This window comes from Diadema antillarum, unplaced genomic scaffold (assembly GCF_040938485.1).
Source record: "Diadema antillarum isolate AM-2024a unplaced genomic scaffold, OU_Dant_1.0 seq00000620_RagTag, whole genome shotgun sequence".
Classification (NCBI taxonomy): Eukaryota; Metazoa; Echinodermata; class Echinoidea; order Diadematoida; family Diadematidae; genus Diadema; species Diadema antillarum.
The window spans coordinates 828,334-851,370 of record NW_027271543.1 but is presented as its reverse complement, the minus strand read 5'-3'; the positions used below and the strand labels follow the sequence as shown (position 1 = coordinate 851,370).

Below are 23,037 nucleotides of genomic sequence, written 5' to 3'. Positions count from 1 at the left end.
TCGTTGGAGCAACTTTGAACCAAGATCTTTATTGATGACTGTGATTAACACCAGTGACAATTTGTATGGACCAGCAAGGCAATATTGATTCACTATATTAGTGCCTCAGTGCCACAAGCTAAAAGGTAATATATCTTGGTAGAGAATGGGTAATTAGCTAGCTCAATATTGGAGTATACACGGCTGTGAAAATAGCACTGGGGATGTTATAATGGACATGACAGGTTAGGGATGAATAGATGTGGGGTAACACAGCAACACAGCTCATGTTCACAAGACCCACATGGAAATGACATTATTTCTCATCTCCATACGTTGTATTTTGATTGTGGTTTTGTTTGTCCTCTGATGGGGAAATGACCTGTCGACTCAGCTGGCAAACCAGAATTCGGCTTGGGTTTATCCCCAGTGCCGCCGCAGTGTGCCATCATAATGTACTCCTTGATTACAACCACAGGCTAGCGACGTGCAGTCAACACGTTATGTACACGACCACTATCTGTCAAGGGTCACAAATACTGGAGGATGATCGACTGCAATGAACCATCCCAACCCTTTCATGCATCTTGTTCTCTCCCATGCAAACTGTGTCCCTATTGAACCTTCAAATGTCATGGTCCCACATATTTGAATTGACTTTGTTAGAAAGGCAGAAATCAAACCAACAGAATGGTAAAATCAAAATCAGACATAAATTATCCAAAAAGGAAGTCAAGAGAGGATCAGATCAAGGTTGCATTTACGTGACAGAAGGCAAATTAACTATCACATCCACACTCATCTCTTCCCTTTTAATCCATTAAAGACGGGCTAATTTTTCTACAACACGCATTTCCCATAGACCCCTGCCCGAGTATACCCGGGACTCGTCCTCAATGGGTTAAAGGGATAGTACAGTATTGGTTGAGATGAATATTGGGCTTTTACATTTTTGCAAGATACCAAGAAAACACTTATGATATAGTACAGAGCATAGCATTTTAAGAGGAATTCAAAGTTTATTTGATGAAAACCGGGTTTGGAATAACTGAAACATCCAAAAACAAAGTAAAACAAAGCAATCGTTACAAAGTGTGGGTCCCACACTTTACTAGAATTGCTCTTTTTTGGATATCTTGGCCATTTCAAAACCAATTTTTATCAAATAAACAATGAATTCCTCATAGAACTGCATGCTCTTTCATATTTCATATGAGATTTCTCATTATCTCACCTAAAAATGTTAGAAACCTGATATTAGGTCTCAACCAGAACTGTATGATCCCTTTAAGACTAACTTTTCTGTGAACAGGGGGAGTTCAATTTTCCTTCTAGGTATAAAATCAGGCTTGCTGTTGGAATGTTGCTTCCTAGAATCTGCTGTCCTTAGACAAAATGGTTTCCTATATATGAGCACCAAGATCAGGACAGTTTACTGGGTAGCAAGCGATTTATTGTTGCCCCCTGCTGGTTGACATCATGAAGACTGGCAAGCAGCTTTTTGGTCGTTGGCAGTGCTTGCCTTTATTCCTGTGCATTACTGGGAAAGAGTGAATCGGCACGGGAGGAAGGAAATGACCCTAAGTTATGAGGAGACAAGGGCGACCATGGCAGTGAGCCATCATTTGCACACACTGCCGGCACTGCCTGTCTGACAAGGAACTCGGGAGTGGGGAATGGCCCACGCTTGAAATAATCCTACGAGATTCCGCATAGGAATATGCCTAGTGTAGCATAACGCTCCAGACTCGTTTTTTAAAACATAATCTGCAAAGTGATCATAACTAGCTTTACTTTCATCTGAAGATCCTATCCAAGGAGATGAAGCCTATTCATATGAATGGTAGTCGGCACTTAAAAGTTACATGTGAAATAGATTTACAAACCATTCTCCCCGGTAACATAATGTCAAAATGAGAACTGTTTGCCATTGATATTACTAATGCTATCTAGGAGATGACACCACAGGATTCAGGAAGGTTCTTTTAAATATGTACTGTACAAGGAGACATACTGCTCTCTCCTAAAAGCATGTCCAAAGTGGGTTATGTTCATTATTGCAAAATACACAAATTCCATACACCTACATGACATGTGTGGATGTTTAATCTGAAAGTGAAATAGGGTTTGGTAATAAGAGCATACATGATATTATTTCAAAGGTTCATCAACCAAAAATGTAATCAAAAAGGTTTTTAATTCCAAAAACGAAATAACGTTCGTAATTCTCAAGGTTTAGTACACACCTGTTTTCATTTTCAGATTACTAACCCTTATTTCATTTTTCGGATGAACGACCCTTTGGAATAACGAACCTTCACAATAACACATTGTAAAATCAGTCCAAGGCTGCATGATTGATTGACAGGCTATGCAACTTGTGACATAGCTTTTTTAAATAAATAAAATGTCATTTGCAGTTTATAGTGGTTTGCAAGGATAATCATTTCACAGGCTCCGAATGCTCTGTGACATTAAACAGTAATTGTAATGTGTTTTCTAAAACATAATTACAAATAAGTGCTTTTGAATGTTCAAAACCCTTCATGGTACATCACCCCCATCCTTGAGGATCTGGTGCAGCAGAACAAGAGGGAATGAGAATAGGCCACATGTGTGTAGTTGAAAAACACCTGGAGAGGCCAGTCACATTTCCATAATTACATTGTAAGTGCATTCACACCAACAGCTCACATCGACAACTCCTCTATACTGGCAAACAAAAAATGAAACATGGGCAAGTCATGTATCATTCTATAGGGGAGAAAATTGTCTTTATCTACATAATGACTGGCATTCCATTTATTTGCTAATTCATTGATTATGGCATTCAGAAAAGTTCTAACAAACAGCTGAACTGCTTCTTTTTCATCTACAGCTGTATTAAGAGATATCCTGTGTGTGGCCTCTGTGGAGGTTTGCACTACATGTAACTACAGGATATCCCATATCTGGCTCAATACGGACAAGTTCAGGTGTGATTCCACGAAACACCATGTTCAAGATGACTTTGACTAGTACTAGTAGTAGAGAAAAAAAAAGAGTCATGTAAACAGAGTGGTAGGGGGTTTCATCAAAGGGAAACATAAACTAAAAAGGTTCTGGAACTTTGTAGTGTCAAATGTTTTCACACAGTGCAATATTACCAGCAACCACACATGTAGAATTTAAAGTAGGTAAAGCTAATGTCATAACCTCACACAGGTCTTCCACTAAGAAACACCATTTTTTTTGTTGTTGTTGTTCTTTGGTTAAGAGATCACGAGTAAAACTTGTGATGATTTTGATCTTTCTTTTTTGTATGCATGTTTCTTGTTTTGTTTTGTTTTGGTTTGGTTTGTTTTTTTCCGTTTTGCATGATGGCTCCCAGGAAAAACCGGGAATCCAACCATCTCAGATCTGGTCCCAAATTGGGGTTTGATAAGAAGCATTATTAAAATACCAGACAAAAAGAACTTCTTGATGTACTTCTGTGTCCTCTTCTTTCACATACATTGGCAACAGTAGCTGTATTCCAAAAATAGTCTAATGGGAGATTATACGTGTACTCCTTAGGAAAAAAGATGTTAATTTTGTCATATTGCTTAACAGTATGTCTGCTATAAACCAATAACTACTATTCCTTTTATTCATCACTGTTACATACAATTTCTTACATTTCATTCCTACTGCAATTTTTGCATATTGATACCAATGTTTCCTTCAACAGAGCCACTAATACCATGTTTGTTTCTTTGGAGACAACATCCATCTGAACAAACAAAACTGCATATGTTTACAATCATTGACATTACAGTTTAATATTTGTTTTGATTTTTTTTTTCACTTCGTCTGCTTTTTGAGACATGCAATATTGCCTCTCTCAAGAAGACATAAAACCTGACTTTGATACAGCTTTGCATTGCATGTTCCCAACAAGTCAAACATGATGGAAAATGTTTAACTCATGTACAGAATACACACGTCTCTCATTCTCTCTCTCTCTTACTATAGTAGTCAAAATACCATTGATGGGAACATTTTCTGACATTTTCTGACCTGTTATGTATACAAGTACTTTTATCCAATGCATGCAAAAAACAAAAACAAAAACAAAAAGTATATTCATGGAATGCTGCAATAAGCAATGGCTGTATGTTGCCTCAAGGCAACATGAGATTCCCCAGATGAGTTCTCTGGAAATGCCAGTGTCATTAGATATTCATCCACCATAATCGCGTTTTGATGTATTATTGGTTGTTGTTATTCTTTTTTTCTATACAGCAGGCATAATTCAACCATGGTAAACCCACACAACTGCACTGCACTATACGTGATAAAACAGAGAAAGGCATTGAAGGGAATGAACACACTCATGTAGTTACAATATGTGACATTAGAACTGCCTTCATTTTTCCCTACCCCTTTTGTGAGTGATTACGAATGTTTCAAACAAGGAACTCCTGTGTTTGTAATGTCCAATTGGTGAAGTAAGTTGGTGGACAAGGTAGAAATAAATAAACATGAAGGTAGCTGCATGTTCAGTATGGGACTGCAGAAGGTCAAAGGTCAGTGCACTTTGATTATTACAACTTAGTCTCATTTCCAGTCAGAGCTTCATGTAGAAATATCTTTCCTTGGTAACATTATCTGGTGGGAAAGTGAAAAAAAAGCAAAAAAACAAAACAAAACAAAAACATAACATGAATAAATTCATATTTTCTGGCCAGTGATCCCATTTAAAAATCCCAATAACGATGTTAAATTTGAAATTACTTCCTTTCTGCAGAGGAATAAAATGTTATTTTTGCAGAGTTTCATTTTAACAAATTTTGTGTATAACAGTTGGATCACAAATTTAACAACATGCGAAAATGTCTCCATGCGCTAGGTGTAATAGTGCATTAACAACTGCAGTAGTTAGCGGTGGCATCAATTCACAAAACTAACATCTTGCAAAAATGTCTATGACCTCCTCATTTGCAAAAATATCTGTATGTGAAAATAACAGCATATACAGTAACCCTTTTTGAGCTCGAGTGCCGATTAGCATAGAAACCCCTGTAGCATTGTATAAACTATAAAAGGCCCTGGCACAAAAAGGGTTAACTGTTACTCCTTGGTCAGTGGTCAAGTTCTTAAAACTTGAAAGAAGTGTAAATGAAGGGTCATGTACACATGTACATGAACAGTACAATGTAGTGATTGCTTGAGATGAGGAGGCATCTCAGTGGACTGTATAGTACAGACAGCAGTCAATTTCTCTATCAAAAAGTTGTGACATTATAAAAAAAAAATGTGTATATGTACTTTTACTATTAATAGGATGATTCATAATGGGGGTGAAAGTTTTGCTGCTAAATAATCCCCCAAAACACAAAGATTTTTTTTTTTTCAAAATAATATTTGTGTGTGCAAACCAGTGGGAGGGTGATGGCATCATCACATGTGCAGGAAAATTCACAATTATGATACCCACCCAAGTTTCTTGTTTTGCATATTATCATGGCATAAACTCTGAAGTATGCTTTGATGTGCTACTTGTAAGTACCTACTCAACACCAAGCCAAATATGCTCACAGCCTTAAAGTTCATGATGGCATTCATGGCTTAAACAGAAATATTTGATATGCATGAAGACGTTGTAATAACTAAAACGTTTCCGCTTTACTAATGTTTTCATGTAAAACTAAAAACAAAACAAAAAACCATGGCTGACTTTCACACAAAAAGCAGAACAGATCAGTTTACAAGCATAAAAATTTCATACTTCCATCTATAACAAAGACTTTTCTTGGAACCAGAAAGTTTGCCTAAGGCTTGCCTGATATAGCAACAACTAAGGAAGTACATTCCAAGTAATGAAATGCATCTTATATATACAGGTGGAAGGAACAGGAGGTTTACTCGACCCTTACGTGAAAAAATCAATAATTTGAATACAGTAGCAAAATGGCCTACTGCCTACAATGCCATGATCAAGTTGGCCCCAAAAATGACGCAAATTCACATATTCAACGAATGGGGGATCAATACCAGCTTTATGGCACCTGCTGTTCTCCTGTTCACTGCTTGTTTTTGTGCCACAGCTGTGGCTCTCATCCAAAAAAATACAGCTGTGTGTGACACTCCCTCCAGCTATTTGGCTAAACACCAGGCAAATACATTGAGCACTTCACACATACAGACAGCTGTGACTCTCCCTTAAATCTGTGCTCAATAAATGCTCAAGAATCAATGCGGCTGCAGATAGCACAAAGGTTCATCATTTCTCCTTTTTTTTTTTGGATTAAATTCAAATGTCTGGTCCTGTGCTTATTGTATGTTACCAGTATGTACTAGCGGCAAAGAAATTGAGGATAATATCGCCATCCATTTAGAATGCTAGGCAAAGAATTATTAAGTTTTATAATTGTTATAAGAAAACAGAGAGTATGCTCTATTAATCAATGTCAAATAGAAAAGGCATTGGTGGTATTACAAGCTAGCCAAAAAAAAATAGAACATTGATTACTCGGGATGTTGGTCACAAAAGCAGGTGGCAGACAAATCAGAATTCAAGCAGATGAAAAGAGCGAAAAAATCTGGGAGGTTTCACAAGGACAGTAAGTATGAACTAGATGGGCCATTTAGCTGGCTGTGACAAACCAGGAAATAAGTGGAGCATGATAGCTTTGAGGACTGCCATCTCAACACACACAAGAGTTTAATGCCACAAGACTGATCACCATTCAGGATCCCTACCGTACTTTGTCACATCAATGATAGATCCGTCTGGTGTAACTGAGAGGTTTATAGTACTGCATTACCTTTCAAGTGATCCAGATTATCTCCATAGTGTAGCTGGATCATCAGATAATTGATTCCACTGGAGCCTCCAACATGGAAACCAACACCTGTTCAAGACATAAGAAAGAAGACAAAGAGCCATTTACAAAACAGAATTACACATAACACAGTTTATGATATTTATACTCCGTATGCAAACGTGCAAAGCCACGGCATGTATTTGAATCTCATTACTCTTCTTTAGAATACAAATTCAAAGCATTTTTTTTTTCCGAGACACTTTATCAAAGTCAGATGAAGATGAACCAGAAATGAAATACATTGTAATACATTATTCCACCAACAGATGGATTCCTGTTAAAGTGGCACATGTTTAGCCAAAAAAGAACCCCTATTAAAATAGTTCAAGTCAGGCTTTTTGACCTCAATCTCAGAGGCTGAGCTATGTCAGCGAAAAAAGACAGTAGTATCTGAGGGAACATGAAATACTGTTTGTAATGTATCACAGCATCCAGCCATCAAATAGAGTATGGTAACTGTTTTAAGTTCTTGATGAAAGACCAAAATTTGATGTACACAGATGGAAAAGAATAATTTTAATACTGGTACATCCTTATTTGTGTCATGGAAACACAAACATATAATCAACATACATCAAGTAAACATACATGATAAAAATACATACATGTATAAACACCAAGCTGTGCACATTATACATGTCTGTATGTATGCTATGAAGATTCAATTCAGTATCAGTAATGATTGACACATATTCAAAAGAATTCATCTGTAGCACCAGAATTCTTCCCTCAGTCTATCTAAAGTAAGTGAGAGAAACATGTAAACAATAGGGTTGTTCTAATGCATCGTGTATTCTAAACCTGCATGCTATATGTCCAATCAACAGCATGAACAAAACATTACATAACTACTGCTTGCTGCAGCATGAAATAAACTATGTTGACAGAGCAATCTATTACTAAGTATTACATCTCAATGTGTTCTATGAACGAGGCACTCCTCTGAATTTGGTGTATGAACTTGGCACTCAATGGAAAGAGGTATCAGCGTGGCATGCTACACATACCGTAATCTCGGATACTCTTTGGGTTTGTCTAAGTAACTGAAAAACATGACCATGTGGTATTAGAAAACAGTCAAACCTGCCTTTAATAGGGGCCACCTGTCTAGAGTAGCCACCTGCCATATACACGGTGCCCCCCCCCCCCCCCCTGAAAGGCGTGTTAAAGCCCCTGTCTGTAGCAGCCCCCCCCTTTTTTTCCATCTCTCTTGGATGGCTGCTATAGACAGGTTTGACTGTATACATTTGCCCATTGGCACAATTTTTTTATGTTCTCCTATGAAAGAACATTTTCACATTTATAAAGAAGTAACCATCAATATCAGATGATAGAATGATGATGAAATATATCTACTATTCCATACAATGATAAAAAAAAAATCTGAGTGACCAATTATTTGCACTATGTACAATGTGACAACATGAAAGATCAATTCATCAAATATCACCTTTGCTGAATATTGAGAATAACACACAAAAACAGTGGGTAATTACAGTGGGTACTGGATATTCTGAGTGCAAAAGCTGGGCTGTTCTGGTGGTGATGTTGCAAAAGTGACTATCACAGAAAATAAAAGATGAAAGTCCAGGCCTGCATTTTAAAAGTTAGTACATACAATGTACTCTGACTTTAACACACATTAGATAGATGGCGGCTTTTATTGCTGGAGAAACACAGAACACTCCTTCATATGTTCTAACCTCAAGGTTTGAAAAAATATTTTTAGGGAGGTTATACAGGTCCTTAAACCCGTTGAAGACTAGCCCTAAGTATACTCAGGTAAATGTAGGGGTCTATGGGAAATGCGTGCTATCGCAAAATAAGTTTGTCCTAAAAGAGTTAGAATAGCATTTGATACCCTTAAGATTGAACATCATGTGTGTCACCTCCCTCCCACAACCACAATCTCCACACAGAATGCTGCTTGATCAAACCCTTTAAAACAAGGACTGATTTGTGGTATTGGTAATTGCCCGTGGGCAGTAGACATTATCCAGCATGCATATATAGAGCTGCTCTGCTGAATGTCTGGGCTTGCCTGCATTATTGATAGACAGTTTTGAGTCACTGCACCAGGGGGAGTGAGGGAAGGGGGATGGGGGTAATTTTTCATTCATCTCATTGTGGTGGCCCTGTGTAAAAATGGACCTCAATGTCATTGTAGTGTCAGTATGCCTGATATTAAGCAAATTTCCACTTGCAATTACCTGATATCAAACATAGTTTGGCAGTTCCATGATGCACATACAACATGTACATCATGAAACTTTTCATGCAGAAAATGTCACCCATTAGCTGGATTGGAGCTTACAGTTTGTTAGTAAATCAGTTTCCTTGCATATCTGACGACAAAGAGCCTACTTGTATGTCTAGACCTTTGCTACACACATCAGAAGCACATAACATCTGCACTTCATTTGCATAATAAACTGCTTAAGTTTGGACAATGTTGTATGTGCAGGCTTCCAAGTGTGAAAAAACCTCTCCAGCATAGTATGTGTGCAGTCACACATGATAACCCAAGGATGTCCTTGTGTGCATAAATCATTCTATGTTCAGTAAAGTGTGACTGACACACAAATGTACTGAAAGAGGTCATAAAAGAGAATATGACATTTATGGGTATGATAATGCTGAGGGGAAAAAAATCCTCAAATCTGGCAGTTTTTTTTTTGATAACAATTCCATTGGTTCTAGTTGGGATTACAGTTCTCTAAGGTATAGGTTAGTGGTGGGGTAGCTACTTACATGAATGGGGTAAAGACAATTTCAATTCCAGAAGACTTTCTGATAGTTCTAGTGGCTGATTAATTACAGACATTGGGTGTGAAAGGTAACGCCCTGACTACGCTACACCTGCTCACACTCCATTCACATTGGGTCCCTACGACGTGGGGACAGTCGGGAGAGATCTGATCTTTTTTTACAACTGACCATCCCCACCTATCAAATTTTTACTGTCCCCAAGCTGCAGAGGCAATTGGGGTTTAGCACAAGCCCTGCCATTCAACAACAGGGCCCCGTTTTATATACCAAGTAATCGATTACAAATTTCCTTACCACACAGGCTGCCATAGACTTATGATAGAAATCAAGTAATATAATCAATTATAATTCTTCATAAAACAGGGCCAAGAGTTTACAAATGCACGCATCTGATAAATACAGCTTGGCACTATCAACTGCGCCCCAAGGTAAACTCTACCCTCCAAATTTTGTCCTCAGACCTGACAAGGTTTCACATGAACACTGGAAGAAGTCCCGGTAAGCATCCATAACATGGCTTTATAGCGGGGAAAGTCCTGCAGCCCAGGACTTTCTGTGACATGTGGGACCTAGTGTGAACACAAGGTATGAGTGAGTGTACATACATGTGTGCAACATAATGGGCAAGGGTGGGGGGGGGGGGGGGGGCATTGAGAGGGGCACACAAATGAGGACATGTCCTTTCATACCTCTTGGTATATTTGGAGAGGGTGCATCCCTGGCCCAGCCAAACAAAATGTTGCTATTGCCTTTGCAGGGGCTTCCACTACACTGCCTGTAAAATATATTCATTCAACAAGAGGAAAAATGGATTGAATTAGTGATCATCTATATGGTAATGAAAGTTACATTCAATGCATTTTATATCATATCATATATGTGACTACAAGTTGTATGCACTTCAAAGATTATGAAAAGTCCCAAGATTGGTGTAAAGTTACATGTAAGGTCCAATTCTAAATGAGGAAATATTTGTCTTTAAAATGATGTAAATCACGAAGGTTGGACGTTCAAAACGCATGAAAATATATGATCAAAGAAACATAAACAAGCAGGAATGCTACTATACTTATGAGAAAAGGTGTTAAAAGTTAAGGATATTTTCAAGTGCACTGAGCCATCTAAAAGAGATGACAGAAAATAAAATTCTACAAAAATTTATAATATGTGTTTTATTTCATGCTTTTAAACTTTGACCTTAGAGTCAGAAAACACAAAGAAGAAAATTGGCTGCGTTGACCAAAATATCTACCAACCTTGGAAACTTTTCATGGGTTTTGTGAAGCTGGGACACACTTGGATAATCATCACACAATCACAGTAAACTTGACAATAACACTGACAACCAACTACAGTACATGTAGTTGAAAGGTTAGGAATGGACTACGATGAGCAGTTGTGTATCACTCCATCATCCAATTTTTAGTTTACACTATTCACTCTATTCAGTGAAACACAAAGTAAACACTGCCCTTTTCCCCTTTATGCAAAAGGATTGTTAGCAGGCAGCCAGGGTACAGTATACCACCAACAATTCTTCTACTTCTGATACTGATACAAAGTTGCCTTTGGGACTAGTAATATGCAATGTCAAAGTACACCTCATTTTCTATCAGGCACAACCATACTGTACTATACACAATGTATGGTAAGGTGTTGCAGCAGATTTCTTTCTCCTGATGGCAGATTTATGATCACAAACAAACATTGTAATACTAACAGGATACCACCATATTATGTAGGCATTGATAATGTACTCAGGGGCGGATCCAGGAATTCCGTAAGGGGGAGGCGCCTTTACAAAATCAAAGGGGGTGCACACACCTCCCCCCCCTTTTTTCTTTTTTTTTTTGGACAAAAAATAAAGAGGGGGCAAGCGCCCGGTGTGCCCCTTCTGGATCTGCCACTGTTGTACTAGAGAAATTTTGATCAAGATCCTACATTTCTGTGACGAGTGCAACTTTTATACACTTAAACCACTGCAATAACAAAGAAACACTATAAATGAAGCAAGTATGTCTTCGTTATCCAAAAAAAAAAAAAAGAGTTAAAAGGAAAAATACAGAGGACAAGGGGGAGAGAGGAATCTTAAGTAGAAAATACAAAAGAGGAAAAAGAGGAAGAAAGGAATATTTTGATATGACTTAAATTACACATTACCGCAAATACTGCTTTCATTAAAAAAAAAATAACTTAAAAAAAAAAAGACACAAAGTACTGCTATCACTTCATGCTACATTGCAGTTCCATCTGACACCCTACATGGCCCTCACATCAAATGAGAGAACTACATGTAGTTCACCAACAGGAGGCTATCAGTGCATGAACCTCTGCATGTTTGATATCATTTTTATAGCAAATGGACCGGTACTCACACAACACTTTGCCTATCATCCCGCAGCTCCCTACACCCGTAGACAAGCATATGGTGGATGGTCTTCATGGATGCTCTCGGCTCAAAATTTACTGTGGTAGCAAGAACAGAATTTTTAATATTTATATTGGCTGTAGCTAGACAAATCAATTGAAGTACATGTATTTGCTACAAAAGAACACACTGATATTTCAATGACATTATAGGTTTCCAACTGTATAACATTATACACTGCGTAGGCTGTTATTTTCACAAAATTAGCAAATCACTGTTGGACTGCGAATTTAACAACACGCGAAAATGTTACCGTGTGTAAGGGTAATAGTACACTTACGATAGCCTCGATTTCAATTCACGAAAACAACATCTCACAAAAATGTCTCGAGACCTCCTCATTTGTGAAAATATCTGTACACGAAAATAACAGCTTATACAGTAGACAGAGCAAGCTGGATACAGTATTTGACATACAAGATCAGTATGCTTGCATTAGAGGTGACTAAATTATTCATTACTGGCTCTAACCATACCTGAAAATGATTGATATCATTGCACTATCTGACTCAATCAAAACTGAATGTTCAACTTCTCTTCTCTGCCTGCCTGTAAAAGTTCACTAGTTTATGTTCTCATAAATAATACATCATGAATTCGTGGGTAGACACATATAAAATTCAAGGTCTACTGCAGTACACTGAATTATGATAATGTCATTGGCGTTTCACTAATAATTTTCTTTCTTTAGATATAAGAAATGCCAATGTGTATAACTGCAAATACTGCAATGTACCATATTTTCTTCTTTCAAAATACTCAGATGAGAGATTTCAAGGTAAATGTCACTTTGCTGATGTACAATGTAGAATGCAATTCCAGTCATTTCACAATATTAGTAACAGCATATCTTGGACTCCAACAGGAAAGTAAATACTACATTTTACTGAAGATAACCAAGGTAACAGGAAGAAATAGTTGCCTAGTAAGACTTGTCAAACACAGTCAGTAATTGACGTATGCTGAGCATACTGGTTACATGATGTGCATACACATGAAAGTATAATCACTTGTAAGAAGGAAATAAGTATGGTAAATATTTCTCATCATTCAGTACAGGTTGTACTTGTACTAAAACAAAATTCCCGCATTTGACTACATTTGTAACCTGGTCACTTGAATAACACTCACCAATGTAGGAATCTCTGTAAGGTGCTGCCTCTGCATAGCACAAATATTCTTCAGGCTGTTAAAGGTACAAGAAAAAAAATACATGTGGAAAGAGTTAGAGATGCAATTAAATTATCTAATAATGCATATATATGTCCAATAAATGCAGAAATGCATGCTTATACAAAAATGATCCACTAAAAGAGTTCTTGTTCAATGACATAACACATTTTCAATGTCAGCATCTTGTATGTTTGCGCTACAAACATATGTCGACATATGTCTGTAGTTCAATAGGTATGTAGTTGTAGCTCATATTTGAGCTACAACTTGTGTATGTATGCTTTGTCAAGAGGTATGTACACATTGCGGCAATGTAGAGACCCACACAAAGCTAAATGTAACACATACACTCGGCACACACTCACACACACAAATGAAAAAAAAAAAATTCATCTTGTACAACGTACCTCAGTCAGTTCCATAAAATGGTGAAATGCATAATATCAGAGAACATACCTTATTTCATTTCATATTTGAATCATATGCTGCACGTACACTTGTAGCTGTAATACATTTCTACCGAAGGTCAAGTCATTGGAGTGGAATATTTTGATTCCATGAGACATACATGTAGCTTTACATTCTGACATTACACACAAAATCAAAAAGCAAACTGGATCTTTCTCAGCCACAATAGAGTTTGTATCTATTCAGTTATTACCCAGTAATACAATGTTAATCAAATATCCTCAAAATTGCATTAAATGTACTTTTCATTCAGATGATTATTCATCAATGTACATGTATGCTCTTCCTTGGTACGAGTGCTTTTAGAAGATTCCCCTCCCCCCCCCCCAAAAAAAAAAAAAATGAAACAGACAAAAAAACACAAGATTTATCCAATTGAATACCATGAGTTTAGCTTATCGGGGAAATATTTCCTGGTTATAATTGTCATTCCTTTTAATTGTACTGGGTAAACAGTCATCATTGTCTAGGAACAGATCATGCATTCCCCCATTATAATGAGTAGTAGTCCTGCTACAAGCACAAGGCTCTGGTGCAGTAATTATGCAGCCGACTCCATGAATAAGAATTTCATTATGGCTGTGCATACAGAAACCTATGCCTTGTCCTCTCTTCCTCACACTCTCTTTCTTTCTCTCCTTCTCTCCCATCACTCCCCAGTGCTCTGCTCAATATGGGTTTCCATCTTCCGTGCACTGATGAAAAGGCCTACAGTAGAGTGCACTCGGGAGTACAACTTGTGCTTGTAAATCATCCACGTAAAATTTGCCTGACTGCATGCAAATTTATGGCAATTGTATAATAACCTGCATTTCTATATGTTTCATTCAATGTTTGTAAAAACAGATGATAGGTATGAAAATAATAGAAATGCTTCATACATTGTATGTCAATGAAAATGTTTCTTGCTCACACATTAGAACTCACAGACATATTTCTAGAGCCACAACACAGGAAAACTTTTTACATGGTGGGATAGCAGATAACCATTAAGTCACCGGTTTTTTTATACTCTCTCCAATTTTGCTCAATAATTTAATGGGAATTTCCATCTATAGTATCTTTTACCAGGCATATTCTCCTTTCAAAATGGCACCCCTCTAGAGGAATGGAGCAGCATACATTCGATGCATTTCTCAGATAACGAACCTTTGTTAAGCTACAGTAGCCATGCAATATTATTTTTTTTCAACAACTTTTCATAAAACACGATATCTGAGTGATCAACAAATGAAGATAACAATTTGTCTCTGTAATTTTTATAAGGTTCTTCTTTTAAGCAATCAAATACATTGTAAGAGCAATAATTCTATATACTCTTTAAAAGGTATGTTTGAAGCAATAAACGGGGTAGATGTAAGACAACTTTCGCATGTTTTTAATTTTGTAGAATCAAGACATCTACTCCTGGAACATATGGCATGCACAAATATTTGTATACTTTTATTTTTGTGCTAGTTTCCGGTTGCATGAAATGTGCAAAAATGTCCACTCTTACAGTACTCTAGGTATAAATGTATACAAGCATTGAGAAAACAACAGGCGATGTTCAATATTCTAAAGGTTCATTATTAAAATTAGTCACTGACCCGCCTGAAACCACCCACCTTATTTACTCCCTAAAATGCCCAAAATTGCCTGTCCACATTTTCAAAAATCAGTTTTACGCTTTACCATTTTTATTGTTTTATTTGACAGAGGTCAAAGGTCAACAAAGGTATGTCTGAATTATGTGTGTGACACACTAGTCTTTTGGTAAAGTCTAAGAGGCTTTTAAATAAACATAACCTATAGATAAAATAAACATGCAGTGAGCTATTTTACATAATTTTGAAAGTTGTCAAAATGAGAGTAATATCACTATACCTTTTAGGGAACAATAAGCCATTATGTACAATGCACAGAACTGTCAGTTGCTCACAAAGGTTATTCCAAAAATGAAATATGGTTCGTTATTCCGAATGTTCATTATTTTGACACACATAAATCCCTTCTATCTACAGTTGTTGTACATGTACATGCATATGATTGTATTCCTTCATAAATAAAAAATGAAATAAGGTTCATTAATCCCACCATTTGTAGCATTATTCTGAAGGTTCCTTGATCTGAAAATGAAATAAGATTCCTTATTCCAGAGATTAGTTGACTACAATGTAATCCAAAAATGAAATAAGGTTCAATATTTCAAAGGTTCATTAATCCAAAAATGAAATAAGGATTGTTAATCTGAAAGCGAACATAAGGTGTGTAATAAAGGAACTTTCAGAATTACAAAATCTTGTACAAACCTATTTCACTTTTGGATTATTAAATGAAGCTTAAAAAAAAAACCTTATTTCATTTTTGGATTTTAAAACAAACCTTTGGAATAACAAACATGTACCTTTATAATGATAAACGCCAATTTATTTTTTGATTACTGAACCTGCAAAATAACAAACGTCCAGAATAATGGACATGTACCTGTACCTATGGAATAATGAACTTAATTTCATTTTTGGATATCTCAGGGATAACGGACCTTCGGAGTAACAACCCTTTGGAATAACATACTGTAAACCCGAAACAACTGCCAAGGAGAGACAGACACAGAAGTTTGACAACAAATCGTCAGCAATTTTCGAGATAATGCAACTGCATTCATTACCAGAGAATCAGAAAGAGAAGTGAGAAAGAGCCTGTGGATGAAACATATATTTGGCATACAGTTGCCATAGAGCTGCTTGGAATTCAGCTGCCACTAAGTGTCACAGACAGAAGCCATGTAGTATATTATATCACTGTACAGTAATGCCATCTGAGATGGGCGCAAGATTCAAGACAAAAACCCGGGCCGTGTGACTTCAGTGAAGTTTGTGAGTACAGTGTAGCCATACAATAGTGGTCTTGCTAACTGTTACTTAGCAACAAGGAAGGAAACATGGGAAACTCATGGTGGGAGTTAAATGTAACTCTCACTTGCAAGCAGACCCTGGAATGCATGCTCTGGAAGCTTTACTGAAGCTCAACAATAAATTAAACAAACAAATTATACAGCCTAGTAGATGGACAGATAAAAGAGTCTGTAATCAGACACCATTTGGAGTAAAAGAGAAAGTCTACATTGTATGCATTCAGATGAGCTCTGAAGACATACATTGTACAATGTATGTACAGTTGTACAGTGCTGTGGACCAATTGTGTTGATTATTAGCAAACTGCACATGAATGAAAATCTATTGAATGTTATTGTATTGTTTTTCCTTCACAAAAAACTTTGTGAATTACATTACAAAAAAAAAAAACTTTCTATAAAGATGAATGGCTTCCCCTAGATTTTGTACTAATTGTGCAACACATCTTTCAATGCCTTGATCAGCACTCTGTAGTTAAAGGACAGCTAGAATTTGATGCATAACAGGCTTTCTCCACAGCACATTTTGATATCAGCTTTTTTAACCCATTGATGGACTGATCTTGCTATTACAAGCATTTCCCATAGACACCTGCCCAAGTATACTCGGGACTTGTCCTGAACGGGTTAAAATGCGGAAAGTGTTCGCAAAGTACATGTACTGTACATTTATGCAGATGATTTAAAAAAACAACAACTGACCATTCAATGAACTATTCCAGCTCGATTTACATGCAGATGGTACCAATGTGTTCTAGTCCTATTCCAAATGCACAAGTTTAACAGCAAATGTTTGATTTCCAATTAGTATTTTATAGATAATCATCTGTGCACATGAACAATTGTACAAAACAAATATCATGGAATGTGAAGCTGTTGACCTTTATGTTTGGCCATGATACTACATGATTTGATGCACTTTGCAGTGATTATTTATTGAGTGTTTTTTGCAGAAGTTGTCTGAATAATCTGTAAAACTGCCTCTGTCATATGGCACTCAGAGCAGTCCACAGTTCCATGTTTACATATGGAGAAGATGAAATTACACAACTATACAGCTCAACTTAGTAGATGAAGATGATATCAATGTGTCACAGCAGACATTTAATGAGTAGAAGATGAAAGATATTGGTTTTTGGTCAACAAGAGTTGTACTACAATATAGACATTAAAGTTAGTTTGTACATATAGTGGATAAAACTCTATTCAACAATGCTGAAAGAAATCCATTCTGTATATTATCAAAGAGGGAAAACGTCTGAAATGTGAGGGCAATGTTACAGAACACAAAAGTAAATCAGGTATAATATTAGTGTGTAATTGCAGTTCAAATATTGTTGTTTTTTATCATGACGTGCTCAACTTCATAGTGTAAATCTAGTTCCTTGCATATTTTGAAGTGTTGTCCTTCATGGATTCACAGTGAAATTGAAATAGACTGAATGTTGATACCTAAGTGTATTATATCACAAAAACATTGTACTACTGTAGTTTGCAACTTTGAGATTTTATTTGTTCATGAATTCATTTTTTAATATACACATGTAGTTTATAAGATATAGTGAATGGGAAATTTTTTATCCGGAATATCTTCATGCATTTCCTTATAGGGATGCAAACATGATTACAAATCATTACAGATGTCTGTAATTTCTTAGCAGCATGTTACATTGTGTAGATACTAGGTATACAGTGAGTACAAATACATCAATGTAAAACTGAAGATGTTTTTGTGGCTATGCAACATTTGTCAATAGGGAGAGTACAAAGCATTTTGAGGCAAACTTTGTTTTCTGTAGGTTATACAGAGAGCTCTCTTTGATAATATGTGATCTGAAGGAGACAACTGCCTTGAAAATGAGGTTGCACTCCGTCTTTAACAAAGACCACAGGGTAGCCGCGAGCTCTAGGCTTTTCTCCACTGCGTACAACACCATTCACAAGCTCCTCCTGAAATGACCATTACGGCTGAGTTGTCATGGAAACGGATGACATCATTATTGTGCTCTCCACACACAAGGGCAGCCCAGAAGGCTGTCTGTACTACCAGCAAGTCATTCTGGCACAGCGGCAATTAATGGGGTTGAAGTGGGTTATATCAGCGAGGGCTTGGCTGATAATACCTCATTGTACAATGTATACCTCTCTTGTGTCATGTCAAACTAAATTATTTGCAGTATGAGCATCGCACTTTTGTCGCTGAATATCACTGTTTTTCATAAATGATTCACTGAACTTTGCATCTCATACTCCTATATCCTTTTATGGTGAAGTGTATTTTTTTCTTTTCTTTTCCATGACAGGTAGTAATACATGTAATTCATTCTGAAAGAAGATTCAAAGTTTGTAACCATACAGTACACTTTGAAAAAAAAAAATGCCTAGCAGAAGTGGATTTTTTTTTCACATACATGTATTAATGATTTTTGAAAGCATTTAAGAGTGAGGATCACAAATTACTTGAACAACAAAAGAATGAATACTTGTCATTGAAATCAACCAATTTTCCATACAAATGTGGCCAAATACATCATGTTGTCAATTCTGCATGAACGAGTCTGCAGTACATGGCATTAATGTAAATTACTGCTCACAATGTAGACATTTCATATGTCAAAGAAACAAATAAATTTGTAACTGAAAAGTTAATTACTGTATACACCATATATTTCATTGAGTCTATTATTTCACAAACCAGGTCTTTCCAACAATTTTGAGTGGTTATTATACAATTTATATGCAAACATGCAGTGATGGACAAACAAATGTACAATATGTACATTGTATGTGAATGTTGCATTCATGTCTACAGGTATCAGATTTAATTGTTTCATGTGTTGTTAAATTAAAACACTGGAATGAACATCGAAATAAAGTGTGCATTGACGACTACCATATGTGACCGTGCACCTCAAAACGAACATAAAGTCGCACACACTGATTTTGCGTGAGGACTGAAAATAAGTGAAATGGGTCAACCTAGCCGAACTTGACTCTTTCATATTTTCTGAAAGAGCGGGTCTTCCTTTACATAATGCTAAAATTTGGTATGATAAAACGGCCAGGAAAGTGTGTTTTTTAGCAGTTTATCTCGAACATTTTTGATGGAATAGTGTGATTAGGTGTGTCTTTAGAATCCCTTTTTCATTTCTGAAAAAAAACCTTGTCCACACTCTTCACTTTCATCTCTAATAACTTTTGAAAAGATAGTGCTACTGCTTTGAAAGTTGGCATTGATTATGGACAGAATGTGTTAATGAGGCATGCTAAATTTCAGTTTAATCTGATAATCCCTTCATTGTTGTTACTCTGGTGGTTTACTTCCTGTTTTTTGTCCCATTCATCGCACAGCCAGCACGGTTTGGTAAAGATTAAGCGCTCGAATAGACACTGTACTTCAGAGCCTCTTTTCTCAGTTCACACTTTTCCTGAGTTTGTGCTTTCTTTCCAATATTTAGATAGGCTAGGAGAGTCCATTTGATTTGAGTTATACATCATTTTAAAGCTTAAAGTCTGCTCTTTCAGAATATGGTCATAACTAAAAATACATGTCTGGCGACTTTTTGTTTGTTTTGAGGTGCAGTGTCACATATACATTTTTTAACAATGCAATTTTACATAGGGCTTGAAATACATGATAATGTGCAATTGCACATCTATAAAAACAAACACAACTACTTGATAAGATAGTTTTACTTTTAAAACCTGAAACATTGTGCATCATGTGAAAGAAACATTCAGAATTTCGATACAGCCAAAAATCTGTAGTGTTAACGATGTTCAAAAGTATTTCAAACACAAAATGCAGATTTTGATTATAAATATATCATTTGGTCCTTTCATAATGTCACAAGGATAAGATCTGTTATAGGAAAATAAGATTTTAAAATTAAATCCAGACTTTTTATTAATGCTCTGCACAATTCCCAAATAAATCCTGTATCTAAGTTCTAAATACATGGCCTCTGAGCAAATCACTTCGTCATGTTTACTGTATACGCCATATATTTCGCGAGTCTAAAATTTCGCGAATCGGGAATTCCCGACGATTTCGCGAGTGGTTAAATTCGCGAGCATGGAGTCCAGTACTGAATGGAGAAAATGTAAACGCGTATGTAACACTTACATCGGGATCAGAGCCAATATTTTCGCGTGTCTTTAAAGGACAAGTTCACCTTCATAATCATAAGGATTGAGAGAATGTAGCAATATTAGTAGAACACATCAGTGAAAATTTGAGGAAAATCGGACAATTCGTTCAAAAGTTATGAATTTTTGAAGTATTTGTGCAGTAACCGCTGGATGAGAAGACTACTGCAGTGTATGAATAACTTAGATGTCACATGCGTACAACAATATAAGGAAAATATAAAGAGAATTTCGCAAAATTCCATCTTTTGAAAAAAGTACACATTCCCCTGACTCGTTACCGACAAATGTTATTAGTAATATCATTCCCCCTGCCTTTTGAAAGAGGCAGGTCAAGTGCTCTTTTATTATGCGAAGAAAGTGAAAATATGTTGAATTTTCTTTTACATTTTCTTCATACTGTTGTACGCATATGACTCACAAGCTGAAGTAGTCTCCTCATCCAGCAGTTCCAACACAAAAATTTTAAAAATTCATAACTTTTGCATCGATTGTCCAATTTTCCTCAAACTTTCACTGATGTGTTCTACTAATATTGTTGCATTCTCTCAATCCTTATGTTTATGAAGGTGAACTTGTCCTTTAATTTTGCGAATAGCACCCAACTTGCGAAATTCGCGAAAATAAAAACCTCGCGAAATATTCAGCGTATACAGTAATTGTTAGTGACGGCACAGTGTACAATGTACATTGTACTTGGAGTACATGTTAATATCATTACCCTTCTTGATAGTTTTGAAAGCTTTTACCTACCACCTAATAATTATCAGAAAACATGTAAAATGCCACGATAAGTAATTAGTGCTGAAGACACTCATTTCATGGTCCAATAGCCTTTGCACTCAAGCATTTTTACCACACAACTGATCATACATGTAATTGGCTTCTACATGCCTTTAAAGTATGTACACCTGTATGTAAGAGGCCAACACTGTCACATTTTTTTCTTTTTTTTAAAATGGAAAAAAAAACAGGGATGGAAATGCATTACGCGGTATGTACAATTTGTACAAGTTTGTATTACAGTTTTGACATGCTTTCTTTTCTTCCTCATGTTATGCCACCACATGCCTGGTTGATGTCATTGTTCATTGACTATCACTGGTCACCTGATGAGCAAAGTGAACCAGCAGATCTCATCTCTAGTTATATATCTGTAAAGCCATTTGCTTGCAAAGCAAATGTGCTGCCAACTGGGCCACTTCGCTGCCTAAATTTCAGCCACCATTCCTTCCATAGACAAGCAAAAACAATAAAGCAAAATTATGCCTCTCAATTCAGACACAAAAATTATCAAAACAAAAATAATAAAAGAATATTTTGTAGTTCAACACATGGTGAAAATAAGAATTGAACCACAGAGTTGCAATAAACATGCAAAAGAGTATAAAACATGATCTTTGAATTGTAGAAGGCTAAGGCTTTGTAGTCAGTGTATAAGCTCAGGGGCATCACCAGCTTTTTTCAAGGGGGGGGGGTGTTTACGTTTCTGGTTCCACTTCTGGGTATCATCAGCTAACAAGCAAAAAATAAAAGCCTCTTATCCACACGCATGCGGGTAAAACTTTTTTAAAACAGTCTGAAAGGGGGGGGGGGGGCGTTCACACCAACACTCCCCCCCCCCTAAGCCAATGAAGCTATAAAATCAACGATACAAAATTCATACGTGATGAAACCAACTGCCCTAAGTTTATAGCACTCACCATTTTAGGTATGACACCAGGCATGAGGATATCCATGGTGAAGTCATCAGTCTCCTGTCTTGGGTACTGCATCCTGCTACCTGTCAGGGTATTGTATGGATACCTGGCCTCACATACTGACAGTAAGTGCCACATCACCATGGAGAGTGCTTGAAGAACCACTTGGACTGATGCCATTTTTTGCTTGTTGTTGTTCTCTCAAGTGGTTGTTTTGATGTCAAGTAATATGACAGCTTTCCACTTGTATTCCAAATGCGGATTTTGTCAGGACTTCTAACGATTAAAGGGGGTGAGTGTTTAAATTATCAGTTTTATGTCTAATCCTCTTTATCTATTGTTCGTTAACACATCCACTTGAACCAATAGTTGGTAAATCAATATAAGTACCAATTTCCTGCTCTATCATTGTGATGGGCACAATGCAGGATTCTAGGAAGTTCAGTGGGGCGGCGCATGAAATATGATTCCCTTGTTATTGCTAATTTAAAGGTAACGCTGACGCAGAAATGAAAAATACTGTTGGATGTGGCTTCACATGAATCACAAAGATGAGGAGTGCTGTATGCAGTCATAAAGATATACTCCATGTCCATAGTGCTGCATACCTCGAGGCTGAGCTTGGCA

At 36.7% G+C, this 23,037-nt stretch overlaps 1 protein-coding gene across 1 annotated transcript in view; it reads right to left on the bottom strand.

Moving 5' to 3' along the window:
* Positions 1-22,590, bottom strand: part of LOC139736039 (peptidyl-glycine alpha-amidating monooxygenase B-like) — a 54,559-nt gene extending 31,969 nt beyond the window's left edge. The window contains exons 1-5 of the mRNA XM_071646783.1: positions 22,414-22,590; positions 13,156-13,210; positions 11,972-12,062; positions 10,286-10,371; positions 6,768-6,854 (exon numbers count right to left, since the gene is read on the bottom strand). Coding sequence (XP_071502884.1) covers positions 6,768-6,854; positions 10,286-10,371; positions 11,972-12,062; positions 13,156-13,210; positions 22,414-22,590 — 496 coding nt within the window. The remainder of the gene's footprint in view (positions 1-6,767; positions 6,855-10,285; positions 10,372-11,971; positions 12,063-13,155; positions 13,211-22,413) is intronic.
* Positions 22,591-23,037: the final 447 nt, after the last annotated feature.